Here is a 24,171-nt window from a genome sequence, read left to right as displayed (position 1 = left end):
TACATTGGAGGGGTTGGAAAAATTCCGACCCCTGCTGGTGACCTGCTGAAGCCCTGAAGCACGAGCTTTAGGAACATAAGACATAAACTGGAAGTGAGTCCTGAGCTGTTGAACCCTGCCCTCCACCATCACAAGAAACCCTATCATACAATCCAACTCATAAATATGTCAGGTTGTCCCTTAAAACTAATTAATTTGTTTGTCCCGACAACTCCTATTGGGAGGCTATTCCAGAAACTCAGTCCTCTGGTGGTTAGAAACTTCTTCTAAATTTAGCCTGAATTTGTTCATGGGCAGTTTATACCCATATGTTTTTATGCCAACATTGTCCTTTAGCGTAAATGGCTCTTCACCATCTCAGGTGTTTAGCTGTCTCGGGTATTTATAGAGAGCAATCATATCTCTTCTCAGCCTTCTTTTTGCTAGGCTAAACAAGCCAAGCTTTTCTTGTAAAATAAGCCCTCCATTAACCTGATCATCCTAATAGCTCTTCTATGCACCTCTTACAATTTGAATTCAACTTTCTTGAACATAGGTGAACTGTACACAGTATTCCAAATGAGTTTTTACTAGTGCCTTACACAATGGCATTAATACTTCTCTGTCCCTATTGGAAATGCCTCATCTGATACATTCTGGGATCGCATTTGTGTTTTTCATAGCCACATCACACTGGTGATTGACACTCACCCCGATTCTCTCTCCTCCTCTTTTGCTTCCACTGATGAGCAATCAGCTTATAGCAGAACTTATTATTAAGTGTGTGGCCTTGCACTTTGCACTACAGTATTAAATTTCATTCCATTTTTTGTCCAGTCTCCAGTCTTCAAGAATATCCAGATCTTCCAGTATAATATTCCATTCCTCCTCTGTATTGACAATGCCTCCCAACTTTGTACCATCAGCAAATTTCATTAGCACACTCCTACATTTTATGTTAAAGTCATTAATAAAAATATTGAATAAAATTGGTCCCAAGATTGGTCCCATTTGTAACCTCCCTCCAGTCTGATTGTTCACCTTTCAGCACAACTTGTTGCCTTCTCCCATTTAGCCAGTTCCTTATCCACCTTACAATTCTTGTACAAACCCCATCTTCTCTCCTTGAACTAATATTTTCCCATGTGGTACTGTGGAGTTCCCCTCTGCAATCTGGACTGGTATATCACTGTGTCCCCCCAGTCCTTCACTCCTGGAACCCATCTTGCACTTGCTCTTCTGTGTGAACCACCCGCTCCTGGGTCAGTTCATTCACAGCCTTCTTGCAGATAAGTGGCTCGTATTGTAGTGAGTGAGAGCTTTTTGCCAACCAGTCATGGGATTCTGCAATAGAATGAGCCCCAGCCTATACCCCCAGTCCCAGATACAACCCTAGGAACTGCTGTCTTACAGAGTTCAGTGCTTCCTATTGAACTCTACAAGCTCATAGGTTATTCAGTTTATTAATGAAGTTGATATACACCAGCTCTGTCACTCTGAATTAAGCCTCTGTACACATTCAAACCACATGCACTGCTTTATATAAAACAAACAACTAAGTTTATTAAGTATAGAAAGATTTTAAGTGATTATAAACCAGAATAGTATGAGTCAGATTTGATCAGGAAGAAATAAAGCAAATTGCATTGTAAACTAAACTTAACACTTCAGTAGCCTTACAGTCTTTGATGTTATCTTACCCCACAAACTGGATGAGCTGACTCCTTCAGCCAGGGCTCCCTTCCCCCGTGGGCAATCTGTCAGTTTCTTGATGTTGCTTCATAGAGGGATTACAAGGGAGAGCTCCAGAGACAAAAACGCCTCTGCCTTTAACATGTTTCCTCGTCACCCCGTGGGATCAGGTGATCGGCCATGTCCGGCAATGGGAATGGTTTCCTCCACTTGAGTCAAATGAGCTTCGCCTTATCAGGTGCTCAGACCAGTCCATTGTTCCTGTATGCATGCCTCAGCAAGGCGTGAACTCTCACTGTGCTTTGTGTTTGCCTGGATCTATTCAAACCATGTGAGACACACATTTGGGAATATTACATAGCAGAGTTTCATAACTGTGCATGTAACATTGCAAGAAGCATGCTACTATAACAATAATGTTCAGTATGTCATGAGCATTCCAAAAACACCTTACATGACATACTTTGCATTAAACGATACACAGTTACACTATAATGGTGAACATGGGGTATAGCATGTTACAGATACCATATCAAATGCTTTACTGTGACCTTGTGTGGCAGAATCTAGCCCTTACTAGGGTTATGTAAAATGGATCTAAAAATAAACAGTGATTTTTCAAAGATTACTCTTATGGCACAGTTTTAAATAAAAACTAATTTATAGGTCACTTCCGAGATTCTATTTTGAGATGTGTGTGTCATGTATTAAAAGGCTGGAAATTTCTTTTAACAATACTTTACAAAAAATCTTTATCCATATGAGCTTTTCTGTTTAAAAAGCATATTGTTAAAAGTGTGTGTGTGAGCTCTCTCCTATAAAAGATTAAAATAATTATACAAAAATGTAGACAACAGTCATTTGTTTGGCAACTATAACTGTAGTAACGTATGGTCAATGTGTACTTCCTTTGGTATATGTGTACACTACAAATCAGTTAAACTGATTTATTCTATTACCATTTGATTAATTGCCCTTCTAATATAGATATAAATTGCATCATTGCAGTGCTATAGTTAACTTAAAGGTTGTAAGAATGATGGAAAGGTCACCTAAGTAGAGTACAATATAACAAATACAGTGACTCAGTTGAGCTATTTGTATTTTCAGTAACTGAGAGTTGAAATTATATGTAGCTATTTCTTGTTTTAACCAACATTTAATTTTTTTTAAGTCATGCAGATGGATCGATAAAGTTTTGGGATGCCTCTGCCAGTAAGTTTCTAAACTTCCCTTTCTTATAGTATTAACAAATTATAGTATATAACAATATTGGGGGAGTGTGGGAGTTATTTAGGATGGTATCACTAGGCAAGTAAGAATAATGGGATGAAATTAAGCTCTTTATGCTGAATATCAGTAAAAAAAATTGTGGCAGTAATATATTAGGTTGAAGAGTAGTCTCTGAAAGGGAGTGGTGGAAATGCCAGAACTTGGACACTGAATAGTAAAGTGGAGAAAGCACTGCAAAATATGCTGTAAGAGCTAATTCTGCAGTGGATATGAGAGTCAGGACTAGATTGGATCTAATGGGTCTCTTCCAACTTTAATTTCTATCTTTCTTTGAGTAAAGTATATATTCCTACTTGTATCTGGATTTTTTTTAAATAGCTAAACCTGTAATAATACATCCTAATGCACATCTAATTCAAGATTCTTGACTTCTGAATCAGGCTCTATATTGTCTATTTTGTGTTAAAGTGAATATATAGTATATTACATTTATGAGTACATGGACTGCTTTGACCAAGATAAGAACCAAATCTGTACAGCTATGTTTGCACAGCAATGTGGAGTGAACAGGTGTGAAGCTCTCAGCCCAGGTTGACAGACTTGGGTTAGCAGGGTTCATGCTGTGTAGACAGCACTTGGAAGTTGCAGCTCCGGCTAGAGCTTGGGCTCTGAAGTAGAGTTCTGCTCAAGACTATTTTTTTAATCCCACTCCTATCCTGCCTCTCAACATGCACTCCCATCCTTTCCTGCACTGTTTCTTGCATTTTTATTCTGCTTCCACCTGCAGAAACCTTAGATCCTGCAAATCCCACAAGAGAGAGAGATTCTCCCATGATACTTTAAAAAAAAAAAAAAAAGCCTGGGCAATATATTATATATATCAACGGAATTCAGACACAATTTTTACATGGTAACCTGATGAGAGATTTAGTGTTTTCCCATAAATTCCCACAGTCTTTTTGCTCAATCCCGCTGGCAACAAAGTACTTTTTTCTCACTCCCTAGACAATGGCAGTGGGTCCTGCAGAACCAACGGGATCCGAATCCCGCTGCAGGGCTCTACTGTGAAGCCCACCCCCATCCCTAGGTTTCAGAGCCTGAGCTCCTGCCTGAGCTACAGCTTCAAAGCATTTTCTACACAGCTGTTTTTAGAATGCTAGCATGAGCCCTGCTAGCCCAAATCTGTTGACCTGGGCTAAGACGCTCACTCCCACTCACTCCAAAATGCTGCGTAGACATACCCTACCAGTCTTCTCTTTGAGTTTTATGAAATGTCCTTCTACTGCACTCTATCAAACACACACAGCCTTTCAGGCAAAAGCCTCAGAAAACAGCTGAGTCTCATGCTGTGTATAGAGTGGGTCAAAAAATAAGGAGCCTGTGTCTCAGAAAATTTCAACTTTTTGACACAAATTTGTTGCTGAAAACCAAAATATATTGGCCAAATACTGAAATATTTTCATTCAAAATGTTGTCACAGTGCCTCCTGGGAGTTACAGTTTGGATGCTTTATGCTTCCATTCTCCTTTATGACCTAGGCTTTCTGGCTACATTTTTCATTATACATCAGTTTCTCCCTTCTTGCTGAAGGGAGGGATGCATCATAGTCCCTGGACATGGTGCGTAATGGGAGATGTAGTCTGATCAGAAAGCCCATACACAGAGAGGAGAATGGGAGCATAAGGTGCCTGAACTAAAACTCTCATGAGGCACTGTAGCACCATTATGAATCAAAATATTTCAGTTTTCAGTCTTTTGGTTTGTTTTCCTTTAATGTTTTGGGGGTGATTTTACTAAGTTTTTATCAGACCTTAAAGTCTTTCTCAGGCAGTAGTCTTTCTCCTGTCCAACAGCAACCTCTGCATATGATGGGATGGAAAAGAGGAAAGGGGAGATTCTCCTTGCCCTAGTAATGCAATACATTTGTTAGATTTGTGAGACTTTGTTAGATTTTTAGAATCTTACCAGATGCCTGCTGATCGTGCTCAGAAGGACCAGGCACATGTCAAGTTTGGAATAAATTTCTACAGCCGTTGTTGAATAAAAAGAATCTTAAGTTTAAAAATCATATTTTTTCCCCTTACCCTTAACTCAGAAATGATTGATGGGTTTTCTTCAAGCGATCCACAAAAATTGTCAAAGAAGCTAAGCATATAAAAACTTGACCCCAAAGGAAGATTATTCAGAAAGTTGTAATACAGTGAAAATGGGTACAGTAAAACATCACATATAGTGCTAAAATGAGCCTGTTGTCGCAGCCCCGAGTATGCTGCAGTGCATAGCTGTGCAGATCCAGGGGGAAAGTTGGTCATTAGCTGTGATTCAGAGTCACAACCCTTTCTCAGCTTGTCCCTTGCTCCAGTGTGGAAGTAGTTTATTTGCCTCCTTGTTCCTGCTTATCTGACCACCACTTTGGAAGGGGCAGCACAGCCAAGTGCCCCCTCCTCCCAGTATCCACCAAGAGTGGAGAGAGTAGTAGTATGTGCACAACCCTTTCTCTCTTTACTGCACTGAACCACATTGCAGGAAATGTTAACATGGCCATGTAATGTGGAAAAGAGATCTCACTCCCCTGCATTGCTGTATTAGGCTGGATCACAATCTGCCCGATATCAGTTATGTAACACCATGTGTGTGCAAGAGTGTATTTTATTGCACATATGTAAACTTAATTATAAAGGAGGTTTTCAAAGGCACAAATGGGAGTTAGGCATCCAACTCCCATTGATTTTCAATGGTACTAAGGCGCACAAGGTACATATTTCAAAAATGCCTGAGTGACGTAGGAGCCAAAATCCCATTTTTAAAAGTGATTTTGGCACTTAGGAGCTTATGCGTCAATGAAAGTCAATGGGGCTTAGGCTCCTAAGTTACTCAGGCACTTTTGAAAATGTTACTCATAACAGCCCTTTGTGCTTTGAAAATTTCCCTATGTTAACAAATAAACATTGATATTATGTTGTTGTGGGTAGGATTAAACCTCTTTGTTATGGTTTGGGCATAATCACTACCTTGCATTCAGGATGAATGTAAAGAAGTTGTAATGGAATGCTAAACAGTATTATACTGTTCAGCCAATGGATGGCACTATGTGTAAAATACCTTATTTAAGCTAACCCTAGCCATACCTGGCAGAGCATTAAAGGATCATACAATGAACACATCTGGTGTTTATCTCTCTGAGAAATAAGCTCTGTAGTCAGTCTATATTTGATACAGAAGACTGACCTGGTAGTAGCAGCCCGGCAATTTCCCATGTACAAAGAAGCTGCTGCTGCAGATGGATCAGGATGGTGACTGAACTATTGGTCCGCAGTTAAAGCCATTGAGAATAACAGAACAGAAAAAGCCGAAGAGAAGTATGGGAGAAGAAAGCAGGCTGTGATAAAAACATGTGGGCACGTCTGCCTGAAGTGTAGATGCATCTGTGAATCCCCCATCGGTTTATATTTGCATAAGAAGAGACTGAAACAAACTGACTTTCATACATCAACTACAATGGGGGTCTCAAGTGACAACAACAACAAGAGCATGACATAGTGTCAGAAGTAAACTAGTGTCAGAAGAGAACAAACAGAAGGAACAAAGCAACCAAAGTTGCGAGCAGAAGGAATAAAGTAACAAAGGTTGCAGGATTTCATCAACATGCCACTCTTCAATGCCTCAGAGAACTTCAGCTTCGACAAACCTTCACAGTGGACAGACTGGAAGCAATATTTTGCAAGATTTTGAATTGCTACAAAGCTCTACCAGGAAACTGGAGATATTCAGGTATCTTCTTTAATTTATGCTATGGGGAAACAGGCAGAGCATAGCTTTAAATCCTTTGATTTTACTGAAGATGGTTCCAAAGATGGCTATAAAAGGGCTCTGGCTATGTTTGATGCATTTTTTATACCTCAGAAAAATGTGGTTTATGGAGAGCATGTTTTCACCAAAGAATTCAACAACTTGGGGAGAAAGTTGAATGTTTCATAAGAGCTCTGCATGCTTTGGCTGGAAACTGTGATTTTGGTACTACAAAATATAAAAATATAAGAGACAGGCTGGTTATTGGGTTAACAGATAAATTTTTTTCACAGTGGCTACAGCTGAAGACAGATTTAATCCTAGCCACAGCTAAGCAAAGCAGATTGAACTAGACAAACAGCAGAGCCAAAAGCAGGAGAGCAACTTGAATAATCTGAAACTAACTTAGAAGCTATAAGCAGACACTTGAGTGGTAAAAGTCAATATCATAAACCTCTGAGGCAAGGAGAGAGAACTCCCAGGCTAAGAGGGACAAATTTCCGCCTACATGCACAAAGTGTGGAAAAAGTCATATCTCAAGAGAAGGTGTATATTCAGCCAGGGGCACAACATTTAATACATGCACATGTATTTCACTCTGCTTGCTGCATGAAAGCAGTCAGGGAATTGCTCATATTACAGGCAATTAAAAGCCATTGTTTCTGGAATCTGTCACTAGTGACAATACTGAACCTCCTTGAAATTAAATATTCATGGCAAGATTATTGATTTTAAAATTATCTCAGGAGCTGACATCATAGTCATCTCAGAAGGGACAATCACCTTCCACCCCTCTTAGAGCTGAAGTTGCCTGACACAGTTCTGACAATATTCTGAACTGCATGGGCCAGTTCATCACAGAAACAACTTACAAAAACAAAAGCTATGCATTCAGAGTGCATGGGATCAAAGGATCAAAGACCAACAATCTTCTCAGCCATAGTGTGGCAGGCTGTGATGGCCCTACTGATAAAGGTAGAAGAATTCAGTAGAGGATATGATGTTATTGGACTTTTGAAAGGCGATCCAGTACAAATCAATTTAAGAGACAAAGCTGAACTAGACTGTGTATAAACACCTCCACCAGAAGAGACCTCGAAAGAGATTAGCTACAGATCTATGCGAATTCAGAGGACATCATTATCGGGTCATAGTGGACTATTTTTCCAGTTGTATAGAAATAATGAACTTGAAAGACATAACGGACCACAGTGGAATCGAGAAACTGAAGTACGCTTTGCTCATTTCAGTATTCCAAAACAACTAGTGACGGACAACAGACCACAATTCACTGCAGCAGAATTTGTCACTCCAAGCAAAGTATGATTTTGGTCATATTACTAGCAGCCAAGAAAATCCTATATGAGAAGGTTTTATTCCTTGCTTTTCTGAATTACAGATCAATAACAACAGCAGCTACTAGATATAGGCTAGCATAACTCAGAACTACTGTTCTGACTTTGAAAAATAATCTATCTCCAAAATGGCCAGATAGGAAAAGAGTAGCCAAATTGGATAAAAAGGAAAAAAGAGACGTCACTCAGAGAACTGCCAGATCTAGAACCTGGTTATCATGTTCACGTCTAATTGGATGAAGACAAAGAATGGACAGTCAGCACTCAGATTGTATGTGAGTGAGATTGATAATGGAGAGTTCAACAGAAACCATCAACATTTACAGTTTGTTCTTCAGAAAGAACAATCAACAGAACAAACTCTACAGATGATGGATGCAGAACAAGAAGAGGACTCAGAGATTCCAAGCCAGCCACAGCTAGTTTTTGCAATCAATGGATAGCCAGATGACCAAGTTGTTATGTGTTCAAGTCATGTAATTAGAAGACCAGTATAATTTAGAGACACTTAACAGACTACTGAACTACTGAACTTCAAAGATAATGTATATTTTGTAAATGGAAAGGGATGTAGAACTTAAAGGGAGAGATGGAATGGAATACTAAATGATACTATACTAGTTGGCACTGTGTGTAAAATATCTTATCTAAAGCTAACCTTAGCCATACCTGGCAGAGCATTAGAGGATTGTGTGGTGAACACATCTGATATGTATCTCTCTGAGAAGTAAGCTATGTAGTCAATCTATATTTGATGCAGAAGCCTGACTTGTGAGGAGCAGCCCTGCAGTATCCCATGTACAAGAAAAATGTTCCAGAAGTGGCTGAAATAAGAGCAGTCTCCAAACCCAAATCACGTGCTCATGTCTCTGCCCAAAACAAAAATTTGAGATGTGGAATATTTCATTTGCACAGATTATTACGCTCAGTATTTTGAATGAACTAGGCAGAGGGGTTCGTTGGGTATTGTCTGACTGTGTCAGAGAAGCAGGAGACTACACAGAAAGAGAGACATATCCTGAACAAGCACAGTGTGTGACCCTGAGAGAAGCCTAGAGAGAAGGCTTTTAGGTCTGGTGATGGCTGAAGAGGGGTTTATAAGCAAAGAAACTCTTGTTTGGTTGCTCCTGTGTTTGGAAAAACATGACTTTGTTCATTCCTTGGAAATAAACAAGATTGCATAAAAGAAAATACCTGAGTATAGAATTAATTTCTTCCCTCTTAAGTGGAACAACCCACAACACCCCAAATTTGCCAAATTGCATGGGTCAAAAAGGGGTAACAGTAAGGTTTGATGGCTATGCCTATTCACTATTACTTAAGCACAAAGCATGCACATTCTCTGTGCAAGTATGATGATAAATGTTGGTGTAAAACCATGAAATTTAGCATTGTGGGATCTCAAAACACTTAACATATACTATACTTGTGAATCAGTGTGCCAGTGCTCTTTTAGGGGAGTTATGTGGAAACACAGCTGCCAGTTTGTTCCCATCAGTGGACCTTACATCAGCTTTCAGTAGCTGTGAGGGCCTTTTGTGTTCTTTTCAGGAAAATTTGTGTGTGTGTGTTGGGCAGGCAGTTGTTACCTTCCCAGCAGGGAATAAGCTTAAGCCAGTCGAAGTTATAATTTGTAGGTGCTGCAGCAATATAAGTTGAAGCTATGTCTTAGAAGTGAAAGGTTTTGGGCCTGGGCCTGGGTGTTGCTCAACACCGAAGCTCCCACTAAAGCCAATGGCACTTTCCAGTGCTCAGTTGGAGTCAGGCTCATAATCCTAGAACTGGACAAAATTTTTCAGGTGAAATTTTTTTTTTGCCGAAACATGCATTTTCAGATTGACAGAAATATTAGGCAAATTTGTGTCAAATTTGCTGAATTGTATCAGTCAAAAACAGGTGGGGAGAATTCCAGAAATGTCTAAATGCTGTGTTTTGACATTTTCAAAACAAAATGTTTTGATTTTTTTTCGACTCAAAATGGCTCTTCACTTTGAATTTTGCTTCAATTTTATTAAAAAAAAGATTTAAAAAATAGACTTTGAAAATTAAACAAAACATTTTGTTTAGGATCAAACCACACATTTCATTCAACCCGAAACAATTTTTGTTTCAATTTTTTGGTTTGGACACCAAACTGAAAAATAGTTATTTGTGCAACTCTTTCTTAGTCCTGCTTCTCAATATATGTGCTAGGCTTGCTGTACTAAAGATTTTCTGGTTACAAAGTTTTAATGGAAATTATCTTAATATGATTTAAGGTTTTGTTTAGTGATTCATGTCAAACGTTTATGTTAGCCCCATGATCTTCAAAGATACAAAGTACCTTTAGGCACTGGTTAGTTATCTTGTATTTTCATATCTCAAACCACAGGTATATTGAGGCTGCAGAGTTACTAAGCCACTGAAGCAATTTTCAAAATTCAGCCTTACTCATGAACCATTTCACTATTTCTCATTTGCTTAGGAATAGGTGTTGTCTAGTCTTGCACAGGTGTACAAGGGGAAGAAAGGCACAGGGAGTCTCTCCTAGCTCCTATAGTACCCCTGACCAAAGACCAGGTTCAACTGTGATTCTTGCATCCCTGGAATGCACAGACTTATAAGAGTCTGGCTCCATGGACAGCACTGGACTCCCCGAGGTCTGAGGTGGCATCCATGGTTTCTTCCTACCTCATCTAAGACCAGCAGAGCTGTACTGGTATTGCAGGATCAGATGATGCAACCTGCAAAAGAGTAACTGGCTTGAATTTCCTAGGATTCATAGAGGCAATGGCCTGATTCATCACTGTCCTGAACCTTGTGCAGCCATTAACACCAGGTCTAAGTAGGGTTGCCAGTTTTAGTTGGATGTATTCCTGGAGATTTCATCACATCACATATTCTTTAATTAAAGATAAATCTTTAATTCCTGGAGACTCCCCGACAATCCTGGACGATTGGTAACCATAGGACCAAGTTAATGCAAAATATGTGTAAAGCAATACCATATCAGAATGGTAATATTTTACATTCACTTTGACTGGTGTAAATGACTACATAGGGTGTAGAGCAATGGTAAATTGAGACTTTCTCATCCTCAATCTATAACACAGACAAAGGCTTAACGCTACAGTCCTACTTTTGGATGCTGCATGAAAAGTGCCAGTGTCTTTAAAAGTATAAAATACACTTCATACTTCAGGAATAAACAGGTTTGATTCTCTTTTTCTTGAGCCAGTGTTAATCTGAAGTAACTCCATTGAAGATAAGGTGGTTATACTGGTGTAAAACTCATATGGGAAAACAATGAGGCCATAGAATTACATCTTGCTCCAGAACTGAGCCTAATGGGCAGAGACATTTCAGGAAAATGTGATTGGCATGATTTTTTCTCCATAATCTATACTGATGTAGAAGATTTTGCAAATAGAATAGAACGGGGTTAATTGTAGCACATTTCATACCTTTTAGATTGTAGTGTCTTTGGGACAGAGACCATGCGCAGCACAATGGTGTCCCAATCCTGACTGGGGCTTCTGGACATTACCAATATATATAACACTATAAATATAAAACACTAACATATAAAACACTGTTAATATTAAATTATTATTTCATAGCCAAGATATTCAAAGCACTTTACAACATAGTGAATCAAACAGTGATTCTGCAGACAGAGAAACCACTGTGTTATCACACAGCCTTGGAGCTGGCCAGGTCACCAAAATTATCTCCTATTTTTTTCCCTGAAAGTGCCATGGGATCTCTAATTTCTACCAAGACAACAATTACAGACAAGGAAAAGAGACATCAGTTTAATATCACATAGGAAGATAGCACCAACAATGCAGCATGCAGCACATCTCCCCAGTATTGCACTCCAGCATAAGTGTTGAGTAAGTGCCTAAATCTAGGTGTGTGACTGAAACTCATGACTTTTGCCCGTCTGGTCCAGAAAGGAGAGTGCTAACAAATGACCCATACACAAATATTAATTACTGGAAATATGACATGAAAACCTTAGTATTGCTGTCTTTATTAGTTTGTTAAGTTGAACCTTCATATCATGTTATACTATATCATGACTGAAAAACAATAGCAGCTAAGACACCTTATAATTAGAGGTGAGGTATAGATTTGTTTAATGTTATACAATAATTTTAGATGTGTTGTAATATTTTGCAGTAACTCTACAGATGTTATACAAGTTAAAAACCTCAAAAGTGTTTGAAAAACAGAAGCTAGTGGAAGGAAAATCGACAGCAGAGATTGTAGAAGAAGATCCTTTTGCCATTCAGATGATGTACTGGTGTCCTGAAAGCCGAATATTCTGTGTGGCGGGAGTCTCTGCATATGTTATTGTTTACAGATTCAGCAAACACGAAGTGAATGCTGAAATAGTGGTAAGTTGTTAAGAATTTGGCTCACATATGATTTTAATTGAAACGAGTAAATAATATAGGCCATCATTTTCAAATTTGAGTGCCTTAGGTGAAGCTGCTCAATCCATATTTATGTACCTGAAAAAAACTTCTATTAAGCTGCCTAAATATAAATTTAGGAGCATTCATTTTTAAACATTTTGGGTGAAATCTTGGGCCCACTGATGTCAATCGCAAAACTCACAATTGACTTTAGTATGGCCAGGATTCCATCCTTTCACAATAGTAATAAAATACAGTAATAAGTCAAGACTAAGTCGGTTTCCAAGCCATCATCTGTGTTTTAGTTGCTTGCTCCAAAAACATCTAGTGCAGTACCATGCGTGTTTTTGTCATCCAAGGTACAATTTTGGCACCCAAGAAGAGAGAATATTATCAGTAACTAATTTTATAGTAATAGACAAAGTAAATTATCTGTGCAGCTTTGATAATTAAACGTTAATTTATTTCATTACATGGTAATATTGCTGTCTTTTAACTCAAGAGTTTGAAGGCTTTATTTTAGTTTATCTTCACAGTGCTTGTAATACAAAAGGAATCTAACATTTCCCAGTCTTTGACAAAGTAAAAAGTATTATTTTTTTCTGGTTTAATACATTTTAATCAACTAATGCTGACTTTGTGTCTTCAAAAAAGTAGACAATACAGGAAGTGGCAGATGATTTACATCTAAACATTCAACATTCTTGTCACAAATATTGGGCTAACTGCTCTTCTGATCCTTCCTGGTCCCTGCAAATGCATCCCCCTTAGGTTTCAGGCCACAAGCTGTCACCTCAGTTGGTGTGGTATCATTCAGTCCTCCAACCTCTCAAACTGGGCTTTGGGCTGCTGTCCCCAGGTACTAATGATTATCTCAGAGGATCTAACTTAGTCTCAGCCCCTGCAGTTCTGTTCCCTCTGATAGCAGTGATCAGTGGTTAATTCAGTGACCAAACAGCCTTCCTAAACCAGCATATTATTTATTTAGAATGACAGCATTATAAAGAAAACAAATTTAAAATAATAATCCAGTCTCTATGCATGACTGCATCTCCCTAAATCTTATCATTCCCTGGATCTGGAGAAGGCCCAGCTTCTTCAGACTTTCTCCACAGAGTCTTGTCTGTTTCAACCTGTCCACTGGACAGTTCCTAACAACTGACCCTCCTTCCTTTCCTGAGAAGGCTTTTTAACTGTTCAGAGTTTTTTTGGAGCTCCAGGCTCTCGTCCTGACAAAACAGCTGTGTCAGATGGGGCTGGATCCATGGCGTACGCCATTGTCCTGTAAGTGCCCACTCCCTCCCTACCCCTTCCATGTTTGTTGGGAGGTTTGTTTATTTCTAGTTATTGTGTCACTTTCCTGGTTGATTTTCCCAAAGTACCCTATTAAGACAGATCAGGACATTCATGCTGGACAGTCATATCACTCAATACACAATAACATTACCTGACCACATCAATATTCATAACATTATTACATCTCCGTATTCTTAGATTCATGGGAGCTCCATGTCTGCCACACTTGTCACCTACTTTATTTTCCCACCTTTCTGTTTTTCAGCTAAATTGCCACAAGGAATGGCATTCTGCTGAGTGTAATAATCTGTGCAAATTAAATATTCCACATCTCAAATTTTGTCTCCTGTTTAGAGCTGTTTATATGAATAATTCTTTTGTGAAGGGTTATTTCATCATAATCTCTCATGCGGATGGCACATCCAGTCAGGTCTGCTGAATTTTGGGCACCCCTGTCTCCACCAAAGCCTCTCCTGTGCCTTCCTCCACCAGTTATACCTTCCTCTGGTTCAGACACACAGATCTTCACTCCAGAACAGTAGTTTCTCTGTAAAAAGAATAGGTGTCCCAGTGGTGGTACAGGCCTGGTGTCAGCACCTTTCTGCCCTTTTTCCACCTGAGACTATTCCTTCCTGCTCAGGGAAGATGAAGGTGTGTCTGGCTCATCCTCCGCTTATGGGTACACAGAGGATATCCAGCTGACATGGGATCCAAGATCACTACTAAGTGACGCCGCAGCAAGCTTTTGAGGAAAGGAGCCTGGGAAATCCCCCACTCTGCCAGTAGCATCAGTCGTTCCCTGGTATGGCTACTTGAACAAGCTTTTGAAGAGAACTGCAGGGAAGAGTCTACCTTTCTTTGGAAGTACAGAGGAAGGTCATTGAACGAGGTGATGGGAATCTCCAATAAACCCCCAGCAGGAGATGCCTTTGCAAAATACCCAGAAACATATTAGCAAGACATACACTAATGTCTGCAACCTCTGAATGTCCCATTCAGGATATGGATCAAAGACAGAAGAAGGTTTCACAGAATACTGTGGAGTTCAGTCATAGGATTAGCTCCGGTTCACCTTTTATCTGCAAGTGAAAGATAACCCAACCTGATTCCGATGGACAGTTCAGCAGCTGTTGCTTATATAAACAGAGAGAGACAAAGAGCAAGTATCTCCATAAGGAAGCTGCACTTCTGATATAGTGACAGAGGAGAACATATTCTCCATCAGTGTATCCCGTCTAGCAGGAGTACTTAACAGCCATGCAGACTGACTTAATCAGCAGCAACTATTTCCAGGAGATTGGGCTGTTTTCAACCAAGTATCTTATCAGTCTCTATAGGTGGAAGCTGCCCATGGATTTGCCATAGCTGCAAACAAAAAGATCTCAAGGTTCTGCAGCAGATAGAGCAGAACTGAAACCTGAAGAGTGGCCACTTTCTCTCAGTATTAGAGAGGAACTTGGGTGAATGCTTTTTTCCTCCCTTCCCTCTAATTCCTCAGGTCTTGGAGCTTAAAGGTTGACCTTGGAAGATAGATATACAAAAGCCTCATCTGCGTAGTTCTTCATCTTTTAAGAAGGTGAGACCTAGCCATACTCCTTCTGCTGCCAACATAGTTTTTGTCAGAGGTGTTGCCTCAGACAAGCTGGGAGGGGTTTCTGTAATAGAGTGAAAAGAGTTGGAAGTGTCTGAGGAGCCAGAAAGACCTCCACCATCCTTACCTTCCGTAGGTGAGTCCGGGGTTTCTCATTGCCTCCTGTCCCAAACCAGAAAGACTGTTTTATATCTAGTTCCTCAAAAGGATTTAAATACTATTGCCCCTTTTTGTCTTGAGTGGCTAGTCAAAGTTTGGGGCCCTGGAGATGTTCCAATTGGGGGTAGAAATTGGTGATGGAGTCTGATATTTTCTTTGGTGCAAGGAATGTACAAGGTCCTGCTTCTCTGAACATAGGAGGAACCAAAAACAAAAGAATGGTTTCTCAGCTTACAGCCCCATGCCTCTTTAGCCAACACCCAACCCAAAAAAACTTTCTCTTTAGCTTTTTCCACTATGTTCATTGGCTGTTGGCTTTTGCTTTTCGCTTGTGTCTCTCTCTGTTTCTTTTCCCTTTTCGCCTTTCCCGCATACGCGCGCACACACACACTTTACCCAAAACAATACTCAGCAAAAGCCACTCCACCCACCCAGTCTAAAACTCCAGGATGGATTCATTTTGTTTTAGGTGAGGATTTGTGATTAACTTATCCTTACAGTTATACTAATTGGAGTGTACATTCACACCCATCAACCTCACTGAGGTTTTTTTTAACTCAGCCATAACAAAGTTTCATCCAGCTCACAATACTTTTACCCTCACCCAACTCTGGATTCTTTAGTAGTAGTTGAAGTCAAAGAAAAATGTCACCAGGCTGTAGCCTCTAACTCTGTATCTGTAGACATGGATGACAAAAGAATGGATGCATCTCTTAGGGTTAAGATATGTTCCTCAGCCACACTGCAGCAGAGAATCACCAACTGTCAAGCTGCACTGATGAAGTGTCGCTTCCTTATATGGTTACTGGGCTGAGCTGACTCTCCCTTTTGGATCAGCTCTCGAATGAGGTGAACATGTCCTGCTGTGAAGAACATATGAGGTCTCTGACACTACTGCCAAGTCTGTAACGACAATAGTTATCATGCACTGATCTTCCTGGTTGAATAATTTCAGTTTACAATAGAATGTTCTGACCAGAATAGCAGGGTCTTCCTTTACAAAGAGATATATGACATCTTGAAGAAGGGGCAACTCTCAGGTGTTTTGATCTCTATGTAGCTTCATTTAGGAGGAAGTCCAGTCCCTCCAGGTTCCAGAGGTAACATTCTTCCTGACCCCCAGCAGGCCAGAAGGCTACCCTGAGGCACTCATCTCCAAAACTTAGATCCATGTCTTTTGCCAGCTTTCTGTGCTGCCTTATTGGCAGGCTTGGCTGCTGCACTGAGTACCGGACAGCAAGTCTGATAACATGATCAAGACCTTCCAGGCAGTCTGTGTTGTGGGTTTGAACCTTCCCCTTTCTTTGTATCTTTCAGGATTCTCTGTCATGAGACACTGGTAAGGGTCACAAATGGGGCTATGGAACAGGTCCTTTGTCAATACAAGAGGTTCTTCCATTATTTCTTGGTACCCAAAAAAGAGAGCCTCATCCCATAATGGATCTGAGGTGATTAAACAAATATGTAAAAAACCTGAAATTCCATATAGTGACATTGGCTTATATTAGCTTACTTTCACATCTTGACCCCCCTTCTCATTGGAGATATCTTTGGTTTTCTTAGTGAGAAGATCTCTGCATTAACTTTGTGTATCCCATGATCTTTCTATGACACCACTACTTTTCCCCAAGTGCCTGACTTATGTGCCTGCTTTTATCAAATGTCAGGGATTCAATGTCCACCCATACTTTGAAAATTAGATGATAAGATAATGAGATCAGGACAAGATGGTTCATTCCTCTTACACTATGTTCCATGAGGTAGGTTGGTCCTGCATCCTCACTCCAAGTTCCTATCTAAAAAGGACTCTATTTTCTATCTCAACCTGGCCATAAGCCCACCTGTATTTTTCTTCAATTTTCATTCACATCCAGGGGACACCAATATTCACAAGATAGATGTAGAGAGAGTCCTTAGTTACTATCTAAATAGGATCAAACTTATCCACAATCTCCACAAACATTTTGTGGCATGTGGGGATAAGACCAAGAAGCAGACCATCTGAGCACAAATAGATCAATATTGTTATAGATCAAATCGGACCAATATTTGATTGCTACAATCTGGTAGATGTCCTTTGCACATTCAGCTAAATCTAACACATCTTCCATACATGCTTTCACAAGTCTCCATGACAGAAAAATGAAAGGCATATTTAAACTCTGTAAACATCTGTATGTAACACAACTTGCATTCTAGGTCTGGACCTTTGACTATAGATCTGATGTCCAATTCAGCAGAGCAGTCCTGCAGTCACTATTTAGTTAGTATTCCTCAGAACCACCTCCTGGAGGGTCATTGCTGCTTCTTAATCTCTCCAGAATACGGGTCCATTTGGATAGTTCACAAAGGAGAAACAACTATTACTTCCTGTGGTAACTGTGATTCTCCAAGATGATTGCCAATATGGATTCACATTTCCTGCCAATCTTCCCCTTGCTCATGAAGTCTTGGGCTAAGGTTTCCTGAATTAGGTGGAAGAAATGCAGGATTGTTCTGCCAACATCCTCTTTCATATCCTGGGAACCTAGAGTGAGGGGGAAGGATGGAGCAGTCCACTGGACAATGCTTGTTAGAAGCTTTTGAGCTCATGTGCCAGGGATGCGGTTTTCCAATGAGTAAGAACTTTATGTTATCTCATTGTGATTGCCTTACCCTGGTCTGTGGACAAGGAAAGATCACCCATAAGTGCCATCAGTATTGTCAGTTCTGTGTCCTTGCTGAAACTTGGCTGGGAGGGATTCAGTGTACTTACAGTGGCTAGATAGGGTGGTAAGTAAGTATTTGCAAATTTTGCAGTTAGCTCACTCAGGAAAAGTTAGATACTGGGCATTAATTTGTGAGGATGCTAGTACTGAGTGATTTTTTTATTAAGTTCGGGTTGGATTATTGCATGCTTTGGGGTGGGTGCTAGATTTCCCTCTTCATAAGAAGTGTTGGCAGTCGCTATTTGTAGGGGCCCCAGATGCTGTCTGTCTCTTTCACCAGCTAGAAAGGGCCCGAGTCGGTCACCTGCGGAAGCATATACCTGGGTATTTCTCTACCAGCTCTGGGAAAGATGGATTGTTTTCAGATGCTGGCGTTGATATGTTAATGAGTCACCATCTTCTCTAACAGCAAAAAGCAATGAGAAATGTGTTTTTATTGTTAGAAACAGAATTATTGCTATGTATTTAAAAGCAATGAGGTCTAAATAGCTCATTTTTATAAATTATAACTTAGATTTTTATTTATTTTAGTCATTAGAAGTGCGACTTCAGTATGAAGTAGAAGATATCATTACTCCTGAACCAGAAATAATTCCTCCGTTTCCAGATGCCTCATCCCAGCTTTCTTCCTTAAAGAACCTTTCAGGCAGTACCAACACTGTGACATGTGAAGGAATGATGAAGGACAGTATCCCATGTCTTAGGTAAAGTAATGCACTTGTTTAAAGACTTACCATTCCAACATGCATTCTACTCATTCAAATAAATCATATTTAACAGCTTATTAATGAATTTGAAAAGAAAGATAAACAGTATGTTAATATAATTCAGAGGTGATACTACTAAACTGTGATATATAGCAAACACCAGTGAGATAAATAATATTAACGGGTTTAAAATTGTTAGAATATCCATATATCGAATGAGATTCAACCTGGACAAAGACAGTCTAATACATCAGGGGAAAATAATCTGAAATAAAGATTAGGAAGACACTTGATAAGCAATTATGCCAAAAAAGACTTTGTGTTGAGTGTGGCCTGTAAGTTTCATCTGGATTTGTAAACGGATATGAGAGGGGAAAAAAAGTCCAAAATTTTGAGCTGAAAACAAACAAGCATCTCAGCATGCATCAGCCATTAGTTCACAGGGAAAAATATTGTCTTTTGAATTGACAAAGTGACCTCCATAAAACAGTCATGTACAAAACTACTGGTGTGTGCTCTCTCTCTCTCTTATGGAGCTACAATCTTCCTGTGTGGGAAATCTTGTGTGTGTTTACAAAAAAACCTTATGTTTATATTTATAAAACAACAAAAAAAGCTTAAAGGTAATGACATGAGATAGTTTTAGAGTTACTGTCCTATATATGCAAGGGGAAGCTGTAGACATATTTCCTGATTTTGTTATGGCTTTAGACACAGTCCCACATGACATTTCCAATAGCAAACTAGTGAAATGTGGTCTAGATGAAGTTACTATTAGATGGATGTACAACTGGTTGAAAAATCATATTCCAACAGTAATTATTGATGGTTTGCTATCAAAGTGGGAGAACATATCTAGTGGGGACCTGCAGGGGTCTGTCCTGGGTCCAGTATTATTCAATATTTTCATTAATGACTTGGATAATGGAGTGGAGAGTATGCTTATAAAATCTGTGGATGACACCAAGATGAGAGGTTGCAAGCACTTTGGAGGACAGGATTAGAATTCAAAAAGACTGTGACAAATGGGAGAATTGGTCAGAAATCAACAAGATGAAATTCAAGACAAGTGCAAAGTACTACACTTCAGATGGAAAAATCAAATGCACAGCTACAAAATGACTAGGTGGTAGTACTGCTGAAAGGTTCTGGGGGTTATAGTGGATCACAAATTGAATATGAGCCAACAATGTGATGTAATTGTGGGAAAAAGTTAATATAATTCTGGGGTTTATTAACAGGAGTGTCATATATAAGACACGGGAGGGAATTGTACCACTCTACTTGGCAGTGGTGAGGCTTCTGCTGGACTACTGTGTTCAATTCTGGGTGCCACACTTTCGGAAAGCTGTGAACTAATGGGGGAGAGTCACTGGACAGCAACAAAAATGATCAAAGGTTTAGAAAATCTGATTTATGAGCAAAGGATAAAAACCTGGCTGTGTTTAGACTTGAAACAAAAGAGTGATGGGGGTCCTGGTAACAAAATTCAAATATGTTAAGGACTGTTATCAAAAAGACAGTGATCAGTTGTACTCCATAACTATGGAAGGTAGGAGAAGAAGTAATGGTCTTTATCTGCAGCAAGAGAGATTTAGATTAGATGTTAGGAAAAGCTTTCTGTTTATAAGGATAGATAAGCAGTGGAATGAGCTTTCAAGGGAAATTGTGGAATTCCCATCAGAGGTTTTTAAAAACAAGTTAGACAAACACCTGTCAGGGATGGTCTAGGTATACTTGATTCAGGAGCTAGACTAGATGACCTCTCTAAACCCTTGCAGCCTACATTTCTATTATTCTGTGAATTGTGTGTAAGAAAGTATTGTGGGGTTTTAAGAAATGAAAGAAGCTGTTGTCTGTTATATACATCACTGCTGACTGGAGTAGATTAATATGTTCTGACTAAACACTAATAAGTTCTGTTGTTGAATGACTTTAGGATACAGCATTCTTTAAATGTTTTATAAACTGTAATTTAACATCAATTATAGTGCACTGCAGAGATCAGTGTTTATTCTTATTTAGTGCATTCGTAATTACTTTCGTTTAAATATGATTAAATATGTCTCATTTTATTTCTAAATCAGTTTAAATAAACAGTGACTGACAGATAGCTCTGTCTTTTGGGATCCTGAAAATAATATTTTAGAACTTAGAAGCAACATCTAATTAGCATAAGAATAAGATATGTTGTTTATACCTATGTGGCTTTATTCACTTTGGCACCCAATTCATTAGTCCATCTTTATTCAACAAAGCAGATGAACTTTAAGAATGTGCTCAATCCCACTGAAGTCAATGGGAAGAGGCAATGGAGCCAGGAAAACAAAAACAACCCAGGGTGGTATCCTGGCCCCACTGAAGTCAGTGAGAGTTTTACCATTGACTTCAGTGGGGCTAGGATTTGACTCTGATGTATTTTGTTGTTTGTTTTCCATGTTTTGAACTTCTGTGTCACTATGAAACATTTCCATGAACTCCATTTCTACAATTTGTCCCAGTCCTTTTGAATTCTAATCCTCTCCTCCAAAGTGCCTGCAACCTCTCTCATCTTGGTGTCATCCACAGATATTATAAGCATAGTCTCCACTCCATTATCCAAGTCATGAATGAAAATATTGAATAATACTGGACCCAGCACAGACCCCTGCAGGTCCCCACTGGATATATTCTCCCACTTCGACAGCAAACCATCAGTAACTACTGTTGGAGTATGATTTTTCAACCAGTTGTACATCCATCTAATAGTAACTTCATCTAGACCACATTTCACTAGTTTGCTTCTGGAAATGTCATGTGGGACTGTGTCTAAAGTCATACTAAAATAATATATTTGAAAAGTTTTTTTGAGACTAGAAACATTAGGCTGTAATTTCAAACTGAATGAAAAAAAATTATGTATTTTAAAAAATTAGAGAAATGATGAGAATATTGAATATTTAGGTTCTTGTGAAGGCTGTTAGAACACAATAACATTTCTAGAATTGCATAGGTGTAGTCTTTGTTTATTTGAGAGAGGGATATCATTATTGTCATAAAAAGTAGCTATAACAATAATATAAGACTCTGTTTCAAGACTTCCAGTGTGTCTTCAACATCATCTTCATTCCAGAGCTGACTTTGTCAACATCCTGCATCAGCATAGCTGTAGTGCTTAAGTGAAGATGCTCCTATGCCAATGGGAGAGAGCTCTCCCATCAACATAGCACTATCTACATGGGGGGTTAAGATTGGTAATATCCCTGAGTGACATAGTTATATCAACATAGGTCTGTAGTGTAGACCTGGCCTTTGTGTTCCTTCTTTGCACCATGTGTAGTCTTTTACACATGTGCAAAAAGGGTGTAAAATGCTACCAAGTGAGAATAGTAGTGTTTTATGCCCACTTTTCAATCACTTTGCACAAAAGGGGCAAGATAGGGAAGGAGTGGCTCCTGCGTCTTTGTGTGTTCATTCAAATGTCCTAACTTAGTGTTTCCTCATTTGCCCAAGTAGTTAGCTAACCCTTGTCAGGCTGTTTGCATTAGGAGTAGAAATGGATGATATCAGCAGGTATATTCTTGGTGTTATCTTTTTTATTTACAAAAAATGTACATAAAATCCTAATTTCCTGAACACAGTCGAAACAAACAACAGGAGACAGTTTCCTTGCTCCAGAAGCCCCAAGTATTCCACTCCACTGAGCTCTGTCTGAAGTCATTCAGTATGTACAACAATATAGAGCCTGATTTCATGTTTTGATGAACATCAAGATTTATTGTTTCTGTAACAAAATATGAGGTCAATAATATCTTCTCAGGAAATATATCTTGACCTTCACCTGAACAGAAGTCAATATATAGTGCTTATATTTATATTTTGAACTTTTCCATTGCCTACTCATCCCATAATGTATGCAAACATTCCAGGACTCTACATCTTTCTAGGTTAGTCCGTCACTTTTGTGTGTACACTAACAGAGGGAAACTCTCTACTAAAAAAGAAACATAGTCCAGTGGTTAAGGTGCTAGCTTCAAACTCAGGAAATCTACGTTCAGTTTTCTGCTCTGCAACATATTCCATATGTGATGCTAATCAAGTTACTTAGAGCCAAATTTTTAAAGGCTTAAAGATGCGGATAGGCACCTAGGCGCATTTGAAAATCCTACTAGGCACCTATCTGCATCTTTAAGTATCTAAATACCTTTAAAAATCTGACCCGTGGTTCTCTCTCGGTGCTTTAGTTCCCCATCTGTAAAATGGGGATATTAGTATTTCACAGGGATCTTGTGAGGATAAATACATTAAAGATTGTGAGGCGCTCAGATTTTACAGTAATGGGGGCCTTATTAGTACCCTTGATACAATGAAATACTATTAATAATTATAATGTTATATACAAAATATCCCCATATCTGTCAGGGCACAGCCTTGTCTGCAAACATAGATTTGGGGTAGAAATCTGGATCTTCCATTTTAAATACTAGAAGGCAAGGAAATTACATTCCATCCATCACATTCCAGTATGTTTGGGCTCAGCCTCTTAGGGATTCCGATCTGCTCCTGGCTCAACCTATTGGGATTCCAGTCTGTTCTGGGCTCAACATATTAGAGATCAGTCACAATGGCTAAATAATAGAAAGGTTCCATAGTTTCTCTGAATCATTTTTCGATTTTGACCTTGTGTGGTTCCAATTCTTTGTTGTAAATTAGAGCAAAACAGGTTTCAAATGAGACTGCCACAGTAGTGCCATCCGCCTGCAGTCGGTCAAATGCCTCTGAAACTGTCTTCAATTACTTTTCTAAGTTTAGTTCCTCTCTGTAGATAAATGTCTGTTTAGAAATCTTTCCATTATGGTCATATATTTCATAGTTGGTTAAACTAACATTTTAAATGGAAGAATCTCCTTGGGGACAGGCTAGCTAGAGTAGTCAGGAGGAGGGGATTAAACTAATAGCAAAAGGGAAAGGTAAAAAGAGGGAAGATGTGAGCACTCAGCACAAAGTTGAAAACAAAATTAATCAAGGAACCAAAGAACATGAAGAGAAGAAATTATTTAATTGCCTATACTTTAAATGCTAGGAGCCTGGCTAACAAACAAGAGGAATTGGAATTGCTTATTTGATCTAGTTGATATTACTGAAACCTGGAGGGATGATTCGCACAATTGGAATGCTAAAATCACTGATTATAACCTATTTAGAAAGGATCAAATGGGCAAAAGGAGAGGGGGTGCCACTTTACATAAAAAATTGCATTACCTGTTTCTGAATCACTGA

General features: G+C 39.1%; 1 protein-coding gene across 3 annotated transcripts in view; it reads left to right on the top strand.

Annotated features, from left to right (window-relative positions):
• The window catches only part of STXBP5L (syntaxin binding protein 5L), a 354,593-nt gene that overhangs the window by 233,803 nt on the left and 96,619 nt on the right, over positions 1 to 24,171 (top strand). For all 3 annotated transcript variants that reach the window (XM_067546369.1, XM_067546370.1, XM_067546368.1), the window contains exons 14-16: positions 2,846 to 2,886; positions 12,213 to 12,430; positions 18,737 to 18,909. In XM_067546369.1, the coding sequence (XP_067402470.1) occupies positions 2,846 to 2,886; positions 12,213 to 12,430; positions 18,737 to 18,909 (432 nt within the window). The remainder of the gene's footprint in view (positions 1 to 2,845; positions 2,887 to 12,212; positions 12,431 to 18,736; positions 18,910 to 24,171) is intronic.

Source organism: Emydura macquarii, unplaced genomic scaffold, assembly GCF_026122565.2.
Source record: "Emydura macquarii macquarii isolate MOO-44397 ecotype Brisbane River unplaced genomic scaffold, CSIRO-AGI_Emac_v2 contig_1119, whole genome shotgun sequence".
Classification (NCBI taxonomy): Eukaryota; Metazoa; Chordata; order Testudines; family Chelidae; genus Emydura; species Emydura macquarii.
The sequence above is the reverse complement of the archived record's forward strand: the minus strand, read 5'-3'. Positions and strand labels throughout refer to the sequence as shown.